This window comes from Girardinichthys multiradiatus, chromosome 14 (genome assembly GCF_021462225.1).
Source record: "Girardinichthys multiradiatus isolate DD_20200921_A chromosome 14, DD_fGirMul_XY1, whole genome shotgun sequence".
In the NCBI taxonomy this organism is placed as follows: domain Eukaryota; kingdom Metazoa; phylum Chordata; class Actinopteri; order Cyprinodontiformes; family Goodeidae; genus Girardinichthys; species Girardinichthys multiradiatus.
Window position 1 is genome coordinate 30,391,959 of NC_061807.1, and position 16,421 is coordinate 30,408,379.

The 16,421-nt window shown below is 42.6% G+C and overlaps 1 protein-coding gene across 7 annotated transcripts in view; it reads right to left on the reverse strand.

Annotated features, from left to right (window-relative positions):
- Positions 1 to 16,421, reverse strand: part of chd3 (chromodomain helicase DNA binding protein 3) — a 55,781-nt gene that overhangs the window by 36,325 nt on the left and 3,035 nt on the right. For all 7 annotated transcript variants that reach the window (XR_007041651.1, XM_047387000.1, XM_047386999.1 and 4 more), the window contains exons 2-18: positions 15,963 to 16,090; positions 15,688 to 15,876; positions 15,469 to 15,596; positions 13,729 to 13,967; positions 13,391 to 13,524; positions 13,134 to 13,263; positions 11,341 to 11,516; positions 9,557 to 9,826; positions 9,232 to 9,435; positions 5,809 to 6,032; positions 5,595 to 5,726; positions 5,269 to 5,365; positions 1,785 to 1,976; positions 1,497 to 1,694; positions 1,271 to 1,408; positions 948 to 1,069; positions 677 to 850 (exon numbers count right to left, since the gene is read on the reverse strand). Coding sequence is in view for 6 of the 7 variants with exons in the window: in XM_047387000.1 (XP_047242956.1) it covers positions 677 to 850; positions 948 to 1,069; positions 1,271 to 1,408; positions 1,497 to 1,694; positions 1,785 to 1,976; positions 5,269 to 5,365; positions 5,595 to 5,726; positions 5,809 to 6,032; positions 9,232 to 9,435; positions 9,557 to 9,826; positions 11,341 to 11,516; positions 13,134 to 13,263; positions 13,391 to 13,524; positions 13,729 to 13,967; positions 15,469 to 15,596; positions 15,688 to 15,876; positions 15,963 to 16,090 (2,875 nt within the window). In the remaining variant the exon portion in view is untranslated. The remainder of the gene's footprint in view (positions 1 to 676; positions 851 to 947; positions 1,070 to 1,270; positions 1,409 to 1,496; positions 1,695 to 1,784; positions 1,977 to 5,268; positions 5,366 to 5,594; positions 5,727 to 5,808; positions 6,033 to 9,231; positions 9,436 to 9,556; positions 9,827 to 11,340; positions 11,517 to 13,133; positions 13,264 to 13,390; positions 13,525 to 13,728; positions 13,968 to 15,468; positions 15,597 to 15,687; positions 15,877 to 15,962; positions 16,091 to 16,421) is intronic.

Consider the following 16,421-nt stretch of genomic DNA (forward strand, 5'->3'; position numbering starts at 1 on the left):
GGCTATTTGTCAAACAAAAGCTTTTATTAAGTCCAAAACCGTATTTTTCTTCATATGAATGTACTGTTTCTTTTAAAGAGTCTAGCCTTAACTTCATGAAAAAAAAAAAAAACTGGTTAACATCTTATAATGTAAACTCAGAAAAAGAAATGTTAAAACCTGAGTCACATGATGTGATGGTGTGTGAGTACCAGGTGATATTTAATGGTGTTAATTCAACTATCAGGCATAGCAAAGCACGTATAGCAAACTAGTAACAATGACACCCTATAGCAAGGACACAGAATAAATGACACAAATGTCTTGCCATAAGAGCACAACTACATGACCACTGGGCATGCCACACTCCATCACTCATTCTTCAGTGAGCACTGGTAAATAAAAACAAGCAGATGGGTCTTCAATGTATTTTCAGCCATTTTTGCATTGGTTTGGTTTAGAGTGTGTTATATTGTAGCTTGATGCTCATTTTCCGTTGTGGCATTTAACAAAAAGCAACAAAAACACATGTGCACCCTCTTCTGAATGATTAATGATCACCTGGGACTTATATATTCTTTCTCTGACTGCTTGTACCTGCGAGTAACTTCAGTACTGGGAAAGTTTGGTAACGAATACATGCACTGTTACACCCCTTGTACTTAATTGTTAAACTTCTCATTTGTCTGGAACCTACTTCTGCATGGGGCTCAGCTCCACTCTGACAATCAGCTCAGTCTTAGCGGGCATGTTCTTGAAGACGTCGGCCTTGAGCCTCCGCAGCATGTGAGGCCCCAGGAGGTCGTGGAGCTTCTTGATCTGGTCCTCTTTGGAGATGTCGGCGAACTCTTCCAGGAAGCCCTCAAGGTTGCTACACGGCGAAAAAGACTCAACATGAAAAACAGTCATTCTTATCTTTCTTTGACGACGGTACAGGGAAAATATTTATTTAATAAAAGAAGTCGTACTTAAAACGATTGGGCGTGAGGAAGTTGAGCAGGTGAAACAACTCCTCGAGGTTGTTCTGTAGAGGAGTTCCTGTCAGCAGCAACTTATAGTCGATTTTGTAGTCGTTTAGACGCCTAAAAAACTAAAAATACACAAACATAACTGAGCTCTACAGTTAGTGTTACTGCAGAAAGACAAAGTTAGCCTCTTATCTTTTTTACCAAAAGAAATCCTTCAGGAAGGCACTAATAAACACTTCTTTAGGAAAGATCTTTTCTATCAGACATCTGGTTTGTTACAGACATATGATGTGCATTAACAGTGACAAAGAGAGGAACGGTACCTTGGACTGGTTGTTCTTAAGGCGGTGAGCCTCATCCACCACCAGACACGCCCAGTAGATGGACTTGAGCGCCGTCTGATCGATGGTCACCAACTCATAGGAGGTCAGAAGGACATGAAATTTAATCGGAGCCTCGCGCTGCAGGAAGGGAAACAACAGAAGAAGACTGAATGGATGGCTTTGTGAAGAAAGTTGCCATTGTTAACAGCCATCAGCACCTTCTTACCCTCAGTTTGAAGGTCTTCTTTCCTCCTTTGATAGAGTCATCGAATGTGAACTCATTCTCCCTGATGATAGCTCGGCTGTCTTTGTCTCCTGTGTACGTCAACACGTAAAAATCGGGCGCCCACATCTCAAACTCCCTCTCCCAGTTTATAATGGTGGAGAGGGGCGCACTAACCAGGAAAGGACCCTTAGTGTGGCCCTGAGAAAAACAAAAAACACAGGGATGAACGTGATGGTGTCGGTGCCCTACAGAATCCGTCATGTGATAAAGCAGAAATCATCCCAGTACCTCTTTGAACAGGGAATAGAGAAAGACGATTGTCTGGATGGTTTTGCCCAGGCCCATTTCATCTGCCAGGATGGTGTCGGTGCCCTGAGCCCAGGAGAACCGCAGCCAGTTGAGTCCCTCCAGCTGGTAGAGGTGCAAGGTGCCGCCTGTCGCTGTGACAAAGTCGGGCTGCTCCTCATATTTTATTGTTGGCTGGAGCAACAACAGCCAATAAAACAGTGAGATACAATGATACACCATTACACATCTGTCAAAATTCATTATGTTTCAATTAGCCATGGCTCCTCTTAATATTATGATCATTTTACAGGAGCTCGCTAAACTGTGGGGTTGAAGCCAATTAAAAGCTGAAGAAGGGTCAATAAAAAGTACTCTGACCAGGTACCTGGCTTCTTCAAGATGTTTAAAAGTGTCCCTATTGCCTCCTGAACACCTCTTTGTCCTATAAGCAAACTGGAAAGAATCAAGTTTATCCTGTGCCAGGTCCAACAGTACCTTCTTTATTAATTTCTCAAAAACTTTCAGAACCAGGGATGAAGTCATTGGCCTGAAAACATCTGCAAGCTGAATAGCACAGATTTGAAGAACACGTCCTCCAATACCATCAGGTCCAGGACTTTTCATTTCTTTGACCCCACAAAGGAATTTCAACACAGTCATTTGGTACTTGATTAAAATCAGGATTGTTAAAACAGACAGTAGGACCTCCACTTTGTGTTGATCCATGTTCCCCTGTTTGAAGCAGACATTCCTCTGAATAGTAAATCCCTAACTAAATTTAGTTATCCAGGGGTTTTTGTTAAAATGAAGAGTGATGGATTTTTTTGGGGGGATAATTATTCTTTACAAAAAGAGATATAAGCAGACAAGGTTCCCATCAGATGTAAATCCATGCAGGTATTCTTGAAGCCATTCCAGCCTGTGCAGGAGAAGCAGACTTGTAGAGACTAACTACACTCCTCTGACCACGCAGGACCCAATCTTTGCTCTGAATGCGTTCTCTACAGGACTGATTTGTAAGTAGAAGCGAGATAAACAACACTGTGCTCTGACAGACTCAGTGGAGCTCTATGAAGAGATTTGTATGTCCCCTAAATTGTTCCAAAACAGAGATCCAAGCACTTGGAATGTCGAGCCAGACAGGATGTATATTAATAAAAACCGCTGAGGATAATTGGTTGGCTTACACTGATTAAAATCACTAACACAAGAGCATCTAGTGCAACCCCCTGCAGCTGTTGAACTGACTTCGTCAATGTTTTGGTTACCATGTCAACGTTCGATTTTGGGATGAATAAAAGACACAGAAGAATTTGGGTAAATTCCCTTGACAGATAAGACGGGTGAAGAAAACGGAAAGAAACTTGATGTCCGGAGTACACAGCCATCACCACCACCGTATTACGCCAGTCGTGATTCACATACAGACACGGTCCTCCACCAGGTGACTTACTGGTCACTGCCGGGTCCCTGTCCAGGTCCTAGGGAGTTCCAAAACCATCAATTTCCATATTAGAGTCCAAGTTGTATTGCTAGAGCCAAGTTTTGGTGAACGCCAGTTAAGAGATGCTTTTATATTCCACTGGGAACTTAATCTTTGCCTAAAGTTCATCCACTTTGTTAAGGAAGGACTGAACAGTAGGCATGACAGTTTGGAGAGGAATCCTCCGATGGCCCAGCCTCTGGAGTCACTGTCGCACAACTCCACGTCTATATTTCCTCGCTGTTGCTCCTGACCTCCTTCAGCTCCATGCCCCGGGAACCGGCGGCCAGAGTCTCCGCTGGAATGACCAGAAAAGAATCCACGGTGCCAATTCCTGAGCCGCGTCGCGACAGGAGAAATTCTCGACTGTACTGCAAAAACTCACCATGACATAAAAACTGACATCTGAACATCAGCAGAAAAAGAGGGCCATCAAACTCAGGTGGGTCTTCATGTCTCCACAGTTCAGGTTAGTTCAGACACCAAAGAAACCCAACAGAATCAGGATGAGCAGGATTAAAACAAAAAACAAGAGTTAAAAAGAAAGAAACAAAATGACGAACAGACATCATTGAAAGACGCTCACTCGCACATACTGCTGTGTGTTGCCATGACAATGGCGCTCTCAATTTTCACTTTAAATAATAAAATACCAACGGTCAGAATGAATCAATTATTTCTTCAGTGGGAAGGCTTTAAATATGAGGTATGCAGAAGGAAGGAAGGAAGGAAGGAAGGGAGGGAGGAAGGAAGGAAGGAAGGAAGGACACAATATTTATAGAATGGGATAAAAAATAGTGTAAAAATACAAATATTTGTCTTACTCTATAATTCTCCTGGAGAATACCGAAATCTGTGTCCATATTTTTCTAAACTTGAACCCTGTGAACTGAATACTGAATAGTCAGAGTAGTTGATCCACATAAAATCATAATCATAAAAAAAAACACAGTTCAAAGAGTGTCTTGTACTACAAACGAAGCAGAACAATAACATATTAAAATAAAATTTAGATTTAAAAAAAAAACTGAAAAACACTCGAGGCCTGATTCACTAAAGGTCTGCGTGAATAAAAACGAGTGCAAACTTTATACCGCGAGTAAAGCTGACCTACTAACCTGGTGCACTGAGGATTGCATCTGTCAAATGAGCAGAATAGCAGGAGCAATCTATTTAGCATGTTTGTGGTGAGGAGGAGGCACAGGTACAATGACAGATCACGGAGAGAGAGAACCTTCTGTGCACATGTCAACATATTTGGACTGTCGGTAATAAAAATAGTAGAGATATCATCTACCCAACAATGCCATTTTTGAGGGCTGTTTTACAGCCAGTCACAAATAGAACCCATGCAATATCACCTATGGAAAAACTTGCAGATTATAGTTGTCTACTGCATGTTCCACAACATATTAATGGTATGAATGCGGGGAAAAAGACGTCTGATGGGACAAATTAATGCACCAGGACTGCAGAGTCGGGCCATTCTGGTTCAAAGCCATCTGAGGTTTGCATTTTATTTATAAAAAAAAAAAAGGAAAGCATCACTGAACTTAAATAGTGAATACACTCATATAAATGCCCATCAAATATCAAAACACTCCTGAGGGGAATAAATGGCAGAGAGGGTCATTTTTATTTTTAATTATTGATGAATGAAGAAAAAAAAATCAGGCTCCAGCAGAAAGGGCGCTTTTCTCATCCGGGGCAAAAGGGCAGGTGCTTGAGCACCACTAGGGATCTATCTGTGACCGAGCCTGAATGTGTCCAAACTCTCCATGGTGACAGCTAGTAGTACACTCAAAATCCTCATTTAAACAGGCCTGTTCGCACCACTTTTCCTCCTGTTATCAATTACGCACGGAGTCCTACTAGATCACCTTCAATACACCCAATAATAGCACGTTCGGTGCAATTTAGCGCTCTTTTTTTGAAATCCTAGTAGATCAGGACCTCAGCACACAGCCACCTCTTAGGATACTGCAGCCACTGTTCACCTACATCTGTGAGTGGAGAGGGAGGAGACTCCTCTTCACCATCTTCCTCGCTGCTTGCCATCTTCCTGGGTTTGTCAGGGTCTTCTTTCATGATGTTGTCCCTGTTAGACGAAAACAAAGGTATTAGTAGGGCTTTGTTAGTGTTAAAAAATGTTTTAACTTCCAAGGAGAGACCTAATTCTAATAAAAACAATGTGCGACATGGGGAGAAGTTAACATTGAATGTTTGTTAGTCCCTTATTATAAGAAGCTTTTCCCTTTTGAGATCAGCTTTGGTGTATTTTCTTATAGCAAAACCAGTGTGTGTTCTGCATGATTGTGCAGTCCTACCTGTGTCTCCAGTAGTTGGCCTTGTGGAGTTCAAAGTCAGGTACATCCATGTCATCTCTCTCCCAGGTACACTGGTCGTAGGTCAGATCTTTCCACTTTACAAGGTAGTGGTACATCCCCTTTTTATCCACACTGACAGAGGGACATGTGTAGGACAGTGATCAGCATCTCACACAGCTGTCTCACACATTCTCAGAGGTGCAATCACCCAAACCTGTGGTTTATGATGCGATGAATCATCATCCACTCGGACTTTATGCCGTATTTGTAGTATTTTTCCTCCAGCAGGGCATACTGGGGATCTTTTGCCCGTCTCTTCTCGCTCTTACCCACTCCATTCTCGTCCTCTGCGCCTGAGCCGTAATCCAGGCTGGGGGGCTCGTCCATGTCTGTCTTCCTCTGGTAGTTTCTGTACATCACTGAGTGGAAGATCTCCAGCTGAAGGATGGAAGTTAATAAGAAGCTAGATTTGGTATTTGTTTAAAGTGCTCTTGCTCAATACTTTTAATTCAATTTCTGAAGGTCTTTTAAATATTTTCATTTAAATCCAGTGACTTTTATTGGGCATATTGCAAAAGTAGTCAAGCTCTTTGAACCAAAAATTCAATGCATAAATATGTTTGGCCCCAACCTGCACCTCAATTTTAATTCCTTATAAACACTTTGGCTTTGTGGATGGGAAAACTCTGCAGTCAGCAAGCAGTGGGGTCTCACATCCCAGCCGCAATCTCAATTTTAATGCACTTTAGACATACACCTCTGCATTCACACATGCAAACACTGGGGGGCGGAGGGGCTGGGCTCAGAGGTCAAGGTGTGGGCCTACTTTGACCCCAGCGCTTGTGCTGCGGGACTGGAGTTGTGGGGATGGCCTGAGACCAGCCAACAAACAACAACCCCCTTGGTGGCATGTTGTTGCCTCAGTGCCCCATGTCCCACACTGTGCCTTTTTGGCCTTGGGGCTGGTGCTTCTGTGCTTCACTGACTGCCTGCCTCTGTGCGAGGCGAATGGTTGCCATGGCAAGGGGTGATGCCTTGTGTGTGTCTGCCTGGGGCTGTGGCGGCCTTCCAGAGCCGAGTCCAACTGACCTTTGCTGCTCCTGGGTGCTGTGTGTTGTAGGCCACTCTAACAACTGAGCCCCTCCAGGTGATAAAGTCGTACACATACATCCACTCAACAAACACACTAATTTCTACACATATGTTCACGCACCCTCCACACACGCGCCGACACAAATAATCCAAATTTTTGAAGGTCATACAAACACAGGGCGCTATTACGTCAATGTGACCTGATTCCTTTCATGCTGGATCCAATCTTTATTTCACAAATTTAATTTAAGAGTCCATCTTAAGATATCACAACAGGACAGAAAAAAAAGAAAGTGTAGCGCAACAACCAACTACCTTCAGAAATGCTGTTCAGTAAATATAGCAAACCTTTTCAATCTATCACCTGACAAAACTGAGATTACCAAGACATGACCGTCCACCTAAAGTGACTGGATGGGCAAGGAGAGCAGATAGGAGAAGAGGTCAATGGTAACTGGAGCAGCTGCAGAGATCCACAGCTCAAGTGGGGGAAAACTGTGAACAGGACAACTATTAGTCCTCAAAGTAAGCCACGATTAAAAGAAAGTCACAATCCTTCCTATTTGCAGTTTTTCACAAGCCATGAAGAGGACACAGCAAACATGTGGAAGAAGCTGCGCCGGTCATAGAAGCCAGAACTGAACTTTCTGGAGCGGCAATGGTGGTGTAGGGGTTAAGCGCGCGACCAGGTGCAGAGGCTATAGTCCTCGGTGCGGCTGTCCCGGGTTTGGGTCCCGGACCCGGTGACCTAATGTCTCCCCCTCTCTTTGCCCATCTTTACTATCAAAAAATCAAAAATAAAGGCCTCTGGTGCTGCAAAAAAAACAAAAAACATACAAAAAAACAGAACTTTCTGGCCTATTCACAACCCTGTGAGTTGGGAAAATCCAGCACTGCCGATTACTCTGAACACAACATCCCTATTCACATTAGGGATGTTCATTTTTGAGGCAGATAAGTGAAAGCTGATCCAAGTAGCTTGGCAGATGGATGGAGATAAAAACAAGGCAATCTTAGGAAAAAATCTGTTGGAGACTGCATAAGACTTTACACTGGAGCAGAGGTTGCCCTGCTTGAACTTGCTTCAAGATGTTGAAGGCCAGAGTCCAACAACTTTTAAATATGTCTCTGCTTCAACACATTTAGTGCCCCTTTTCCACTTTCTCGTTTTATGCGGCGCAGCTCCGCTCCACTCGGTCTCTCTCTACTCGGTAAGGTACTAGTTGTGTTTCCATTGATCCACTGACAGCTCGAGCCCCGCCTCCAGCCGTTAGTGTACTGCGCTGTGGCTTTATCTGTGATCAGCTGGTTTAGGATGCTATACAGTGACCCGCCTGCATGCAATTCAGAAAGCTGATGTGTCCTTTTTCTTTTCTTTCACCCTTAAGATTTTGAATTTTTAAATGGTAAAATTATATTTCAAATTTGACCCGCTCCAGCAAATGTTGTCGTTAAAATTATTCAATTCAATTCAGTGTATTTATGTTGCGCCAATTCACAACACGTGTCATGTCAATGCACTTTACAAAGTCAATTCAATCGAATCACACAGATTTCAGGTCAGATACATATATTCCATTTAATTCTAACTATCAAAAAGTGCAGTCAGATTCAGTTTATTATTCAGATTGGTTAAAAGTTTTTCTATCTGGGGAAACCCAGCAGATTGCATCGAGTTTTTGACCAGCAGCATTCACTCCTCCTGGATGAGCATTAATTAATCGCTGTTGAGTTTTATTAACTTTTCCCAGCACTACCTCAGTGAAAACCTTCTCATTTCTACTGGTCCCACGGACAATCACTCAACAGCAATCTGTTCACGTCACATGTAGACCCCACTCAGCCCCGGTCGTACCTGCTCAGGAGCAGGGACCAAAAGAGTAGGTACCGGTAAGGAAAAAAACAGTAATGGAAACCATCGAAGAGTGGAGCTGAGTAGGGCCAAATGGAGCCAGTGGAAAAGGGGCATATATATACCCTCACCGCATGCTGAGGAGGCATTTCAGACATTTGATTCAGCTGCAATGGACCTGGGGCAGATCGAAAAGTTATAGGACAACAGTACTGATTTTTAAGACCTCTGGTTTAGTTTAAAACATGAAAACAAATGATAAAATGTCCCAGTCAAAGTTCAAACCTAAATCTATCTAAGGGTATGTAGAGAAAGATTTGTAACTAAAACTGCAGCCAATGATGGTCCTACAAAATATTGACCCGGGAAGTTATCGGAAATGTATATACTTTTCAAAGTTTTATTGATCTTAATGTTTGAAAACTATGTATCCTTTTCTTTCCACTTCATAATTATGAACTGCTTTGTATTGGTTTATCACATAAAATCCAAAGAAAATACATTAATGTTTGTGGCTACAACATAAAAAAACAGTGAATGGGTGTGAATACTTTTACAAAACACTGTATTTCTAAGTTCATCAGAGACTAACTGCTTCATCTTTGGGTTTGTATGTTATTTCGTGTCATATTATACATTTTGTAGACTAAAAACCAGTTGATACACGATACAAAGTGTTATTACTGCTCTAACCTGCAGCTCGGTGATCCAGGTGCAGTGCCAGTACGATTGGTTGGTTAGCTTCACAAAAAACTCCCTTTCTGCTCTGCCCTTCATGGGCGGTGGTGGAGGTGCATCAGGAGGAGCGTCGGGAGGCAGCGGGACAGGAATGGGAGGAGGCGGGTCGCCCCATCTCCAGTGGAGGATCTTCTGGACCCTTCCTTTGATTGGCGGGCACTGCAGCAGGGATACATGCACAAATCAGATGTAAATGGAGCTTTTCCCCAAAATTCCTCAGATTTGCGGAGCTGATGAATCTATAAAAACATGCGATGCGTTTCCTGCAACGTGAACTGACCATGCATCGTGGACAAAGCCACTCCCCGTTGGGGATCTCCGGCAGTGGAGGGTTCAGACAGTGAATGTGGTAGGAGGATGTGCATGTGTCGCAGCACAACAGTTCGCCGCCGTCCTTACACACCCGACAGAATTCCATGTGGTCATCCTCTTCCTCCTCTGCGCCGGCGGGGACCCCTATGCTGACCTCTGATATCACTCTGTCTTCGCTGTCCTCCTCAAAATCCTCAAAGTCCTCATCTTTTGCCTCCCACTGGATTCCCTCTTTTTCCTGCATGAACAACAAAGAAGATCATGGAAAGGTAGTTGAGCTCATTTATATCTCTTTACTTGAACTTGGTAGCGGAACATGAGAGAGAGCCTCAGTAGGTCCAGACCCTTGGGCTAAAGAAAAGTGCAAAGTGAACCTAGGCAGTAGATGAGATGTATTGTTCCCTTTAGCGTGAATGTAACTGGGACATGAGATGTCAGAAAGCTGGACCCAGGAGACCTTCACTGGAGCCTCTGAGACGCTGTAAGGAGTTTATGAAAAATAGATCAATGGCCCATGTCAAACCACCCTGGAAGCCCAGCATATTAAAAAGGGTTTCCTGGGTCATGTAGTCCCTGCCTCCTGCAACACATTTCCTTGATCCAGTGTCTCAGAGTAAAATAAAACGTTACAGTAAATGCATGCGAATGGTTATCTCTATGGCCTTATGGATCCAGGCTGTAAAACTGGGTTGTCTGAGTCCAACATTACCTGCTCTGTGTTTTCAGCAAACTTATCAGGTTTGTGATACACGTCGTTTCAAGTAGGTTTTTTGTCTATACAAAGCAGCTTGATTAGGATTCAACAGAATGAAAAAGATGCCACCACCACTTCTATACATAAGGTGTGTTTCAACTAATTCTGGGCTTCAGGCTGTGAAAAACACTGACTAGGTTTTATGACGTAATGCAAATACCCAGAAACATCTGGATGTTTCCTGTCGTCTCTGGCATAAAACTAACACCGTGAATGTTAACTGGTCGGACCACAGGTTGGTCTGAGGGGCGCATGGCACGCCTGGTAAAGATGCATAAAAAGCCTCAAAATACAAGTATCTTTTATTGCTGCAGCGCAATCTCACACTAGAAATTACAACCATTAATTAAGGTACTTTTATGTAGAGGGGAAAGAAATCCCACATTAAGAAATAATTGTTTTTAAATCCTCCCTGTCACACAATAAAACAATTTAACTGTGGGATTTTTAAAACAGTCTACTTTATTTGTTGAAGCTGTTCAGAGGGTCTACGACTTGTATTAGTAATCCAGGATTTTTTTTGTTTCCATGTGGTATAAATATGACGTGACACAGAGGCCTATTACTTCTAGCCACTTTTCAAAATGGGAAAGACAAGAGAACATGTCATCAATATGAAACAATATTTCATACAGCAGGAAATGGCTACAAAAGGATAACTATGCACCTAAAAGTACCCATATAGCTACAGTCAGAGCAGTAAATTAAATGTTTAAAACATCTGAAACTATGACAAAGACAACTGGACAAGGACCCATGTTCATCTTGCCACTGAATGCAACAAGAAGGTTGGTAGGGGAGGTAAAACAAATCTCCAAAGCCTTTCCGTTACAGAACTGCAGCCAATTTTATGGTGTGAGATTATGTTACTGCAAAAGATGTCTTTTTTGCTCTTTTTGTTACATTTCTAAGATGTAGCTTAGAGGTGAATAAAGATCCCAAGCAGAATCACGAATAGAGAAAAAGAACAGGCGATCCTCTGTTCAAGTTGCACTCACACAATGCGGGCAGCTCCACTTGCCCTCGGGAGCCTTATCCAGTTCAGGCTCGAGGCACACGAGGTGATACGCTCGAGGACAGGTGTCACACAGGATGATCTCTCCGCCCTGCTGACACACCTCACAGTAGTCCTGGTGATCCGTCTCATAGCCGTCACCTTCCTCCTCACCTGGAACTGGAAACAGGACCGCAAACCATATTCAAATTTACAAAATCCCTTAACACATACCTGGAAAATGTTGTAATAAATCTAGATCTAGAAACCAAAGATAATTATATTATCATCTAGAAATATAAAAAAGTTATGGTGTACCTACACAGAATCTGTGTCTTTAAATATGTTAATATTTGGACGTCATTTTCAATTTTAACCGATTCTTCCCAAATAGTCTTGGAAATAGATGCATAAAAGAAGCCCAAGGAATGCAGAACGCATCAGGAGAAACCCTTTTAAATCTAACCCACCACGAGTTATAAACGTGTCATCTTCTCAATCAGCGCCAGCACAACGAGGATTTAATAAGTATTAGACGTGAGCCAAAAAATAAAACAAAAGGGCTTTGTTTAACGGAAACATTTGAAGTAACCACTGAGAAAACCGTCTACAAATTAGCAGGCAATTAGAAAAGAAACATAGAAAAATGTTAGCAGACAGCCGAATAAAGTACCCACTGAAGGTCTAACCAGGTCAGTGAATATTAGCCTGTTTTTCTGACAGAAATAATTTAGAACTAGGGAAAAAAAGTAGCAGAAAGCACTTTTATCCCAAAATCCAGGTGGAAAACATCAGTCTCGGACCCAGTCTTCATACCAGGCTCCAACAGGTGTCCTGGTAGATCTGAAGGTGTCCGAACAGCGCACAAATAAATACAAGGTAAACACAGGTGTCAACAAACTCCAGATGTATTGCGGGCACCTCACTTTCAACCATCTTCAAAGGTGGCCTAGGACAACTGTGTTTGTCCCTGAACGCAATCCATTCTGGGTCACATTAAAGGACCACCCACCAACAAAATGCGTTGCCCCTGAAGTCACAGCGTTACCATGACACTTCTTAGTTATTACAATTTTTTTTTTAAACTTCTACAATGGACAAATTCCCCCAATATGTGGAATGTCCTGTCACTTATGAAGCGTTTGTAACTGAAACAACTCCACAAAAATGCAACTTCGATGAATCTCAGCTGTGTTACTGTCTGAATGACAACATTATCCAAGTGACTGAATGTATCCATGATGTTATAGAAACATCTGGACGCTTGTTTATGTCCTTTTAACAGATCAGCTACGTCACAGTGCTTAGTCTACGTCGTAGCTACGTCACAGAGACGAAGCTACGTGTTTATTTACATCAAGCAAACATATCTGATAAATATAGTGCTTAATATGCAGAATAGTATACCTTTATATCTCTGCTTTTTATAGAGTAACACAAGTTTAACCAGCTGGTATTAGCTGATATGGTAGTCAGGCCACTGCTTGTGTAGCTAGCCTGTGGTCAGCTGCTTGTATCTTGCCAACTACAGTTTTAAAAGTTTAGCTTATTGTCTTGTAACACAACATGGATCGGATTGGTTAGAAAGGTTCCTAGCTGGAACTTTCTGCAAAGAATCGTCTCATTTATACAAAGATTAGCTCCATAGGGGAAAAAACACTGATGTACAGAGGAACCCTGAGAAAAGCGTAGACATAGAGACTGCTGAACTATAATATTAAATTTCTGGATGCATAAAATCCTTCAAAACCCATGGTAATTATGTGGTATTCGTTTAACAAGCAGGCTAGTCCTTACTTTTCTTCTTCTTCTTGGCCGGGCGTCCCCGCTTGTTCTTTTTCACTCGGCCGGAGCTGTCGGAGCGAACGGAGGAGCTGTGAACGCTGGAGTCCTCCTGCTCAGACTCATCCTCATCCATGTCATCGCTCTGACGAAGCCGGAGAAATCATCGGACAAGTAAGCGAAAGAAGAAAAAGAGGGCAAGCGCTCCAGCAGTAAAAGAAGGAAGGCAATATATCTCCATCGGTTCAGCAGAATGTAAACATTGTACTCACAGAGCAGCTCTTCTTCCTCTTCCCAGCTATAGGTAATAGCTTAATACGGATGGGGGCCATCTTTTTAGCCTTAGCTATGGCTTTCTTCTTGTCAGGCACTCGAGGACTTTTACTGCGCTTTTTATATCCTGGACCTGCGCAGACAATTAGATCACATGCAATGTAAACTGAAAATGTAGTGATCGACCACTGTGTGTACAGTGTCAACAACAAAGTGGTAATAAATGTAACACAGCACAGTGTTTCAACAGAAACTGGATCAATTCTCTACTTTTAATGATCACACACAACAAGAACAACACCAAAAGTCCTACAGAAGATGTAAAGCTACCACTGACCTTTGCCCTCTTTCGTCTTGGCCTTTCTAATGGGCGGAGGCTGAGGTGGTAGCTCAGGGGAGGCGGTCGCTGCAGAGACCTGCTCGGCTACAGCGATGGCGGCGGCGGCAGCGGCCGCTGCGACGGCAGCGGCATTGCCTTTAAAAGGGTTGTTGGAGCTGAACTCCCTCCACTTTGCCCCCAGGATGGTCATCATCTTTGACATGGGGATCTTCGGGTTCTTCTTGGCTATCATTGGCCTGGGAGCAATCGAGAGAAACACAATCATCAAGATGCAGGAACTCAAACCCTATTCTCTATTCTGTGGCTTTATGCTGTTTTAGCAGGCTCAATTTTGGCTCAGTGAAATCAAGACAACGAAATCCCAAATACCACAAGAATCCCCAGCATAAACATGGTGCTGTAGCTTGTTTATGTTGTCATCTTGAGGCTCGGGCTGCTATTCACACAATGTCAGTAATGCTGCTTCACAAATTCAACAAGCTAACCTGATACAACAGGAAGACAGGAGCAGTTAACAGACGCCAGACCAACCTGCACTCATGTTTGCTGCTGCTATTTTTTTTCAATAGGCAATCAACTCTTTAAACACGTCTGTACTGATGGAAAGATCAGAAAAGCTTGGTATTATTGAATGTATCTCCACAGCACAAAGAAACGGAAGCATTTCTACTACGCCTGCCATGTGAGCAGGACATAAAACTTACAGGATCCAGGAGTTTCTCTGAGGAGGACAAGAAGTCTATAAGACTACAAGAACAACCTTTTTTTGGCCACATATTGAGCAGTAATGCTTTGTATAAGATTACACATGTTAATATCACTGCTTGCTGCAAAGTCAGAGCTGTTATTGTTGGTTAATTTATTCCAAACTGCATGGACAGAGAGTAAAGCAACAGCCCGGTGGTCACAGAGCTGTAAAGAGTCTCCTGCAGATGTAATTAAACGAGACACAGAGAGACAGCAATTAGAACAAGTATTTTTAAAACTTACTGTGGCTAAATAGTGTCTTTTTTGGTGTTGTTTTTCAATTTCTTTAGCTTAAAATGTCTTTACATAATTTTGAGTCCTTATAAGCAGACTACTGTTTCTTGCAGCCATTTTAGGTTTGCTGGTGTTTCTGTGTTTAATCTATTTTAATAAGTGACCCATTAGGGCATGAGAAAACAAATGTTCCAGGGACAGACATAGCCCCCTAGTTAAGTTAGGACAATATTTATTGAATGGAATTTCACATATACATTTGTTTTTTCCGTGCTATGAATAGGGTTAAGCTGGAAAGCATTAGAACAGGTGAGCTATGCCTTTACTACCAGAATTATACCCAGCCCTGCACACTGATGCATTGCATATGTAAAAGATACAAGAATTAGCAAAGGAATTTGAGTTTGTACTAGAGCTAACAACAGCTAATCTGCCTTATTTTCAGGCTTATTGAAGTTTAAAACTGCTACTTTTCTAATGTCCTGATGTAGCTAGCTGTGCTGCACTGCAAAAGCTAGCTTCAACATAAAGAGCAATGACAAGTCAATGCTGATTCAGATTACAACTGAAGCACTTTAAAATACATTTATAGATTGTAAAGGTTGGAGTGAGACATGTTGAGGTTTGACCCTTTTAACTGTTCAACAAACATAACTGAGAAAGCGGACTGAGTATAACTTAATCACAGCACTGTAGCTGGTCTTGATGTCATCCAAGCTCTGGGTTAATCCTAGGCAAGGAGACAAGAATCCATACCTCATAAACTGGCTGAAGGCTTTATAGTTTGTCAGCTCCCTGTAGTCGTCCTCTGTGAAGGTATGATCAACATCCTCCAGGCCCCACTCCTTTGCCAGCTGGGCAGACGTCTTCTGCTCTATCGGTTGCTGAGAAGAAACCAACAATCGGAGAAAAAATTATTTCTGATTTCTTCCAAGGCAATTTATCTATGCAAGAGAGACAAATCAGTATGTTTACCTTTGTTGTTTCCTCCTGGCTACTGTCTCGGTCCCCGTCGTCCTTTTTTTTTTTCCTGGTTTTCTTCTCCTTCCTTTCTTTGTGTTTCTTCTTTTTCTTTTTCTCACCAGAGCCATAGTCACTGACCACACTGTCCGAGTTCTCACCATAGTCTCTTTCTCTGTCTGAGTTTCGCTCTACATCGCTGTCCTGAGCGGTAGATGGGAAATTTTCAAAAAGTTTAAATAGGACATTAAACAGTGACAAGTTCCACACACATAACCGATTAAACTTACGATCTTCTTGCGTTTCTTTGTTTTGACCGGTTTTCTCTCTTTCTCTTTCTTCTTTGTGTCCTTCTTTTTCTTGGGCCGGCCTTTCTTCTTGCACGGGACCTCCCTGTCTGATATCTCTGGGTCGTCGTCTAGGTTCAGGAGAGCGGAAAAAGGAATCACGGCTATCAGACTGAGCTGAATAATCTTGTCAAAACGCTTCCCAATAAACCAGCTAATCCCTGCTCAACACGATTACTCCCAACAAGACTGAATGATATACCCAAAGAGGTCTCAGTGACCTCTGACCTTATCTGAACAGTGACACTTGCTGAGTTAGTCCAACAGAGGAGCTCCGAGACGTTCAGACAGCTGGTATCGGATGCTACAAGCCAGGGATTACTGGTTTATGGCATTGCAGTTAGTGATAATCACCTATACAGTGCCTTGCAAACGTACTGTCAGGTTATAACCACAAAACTG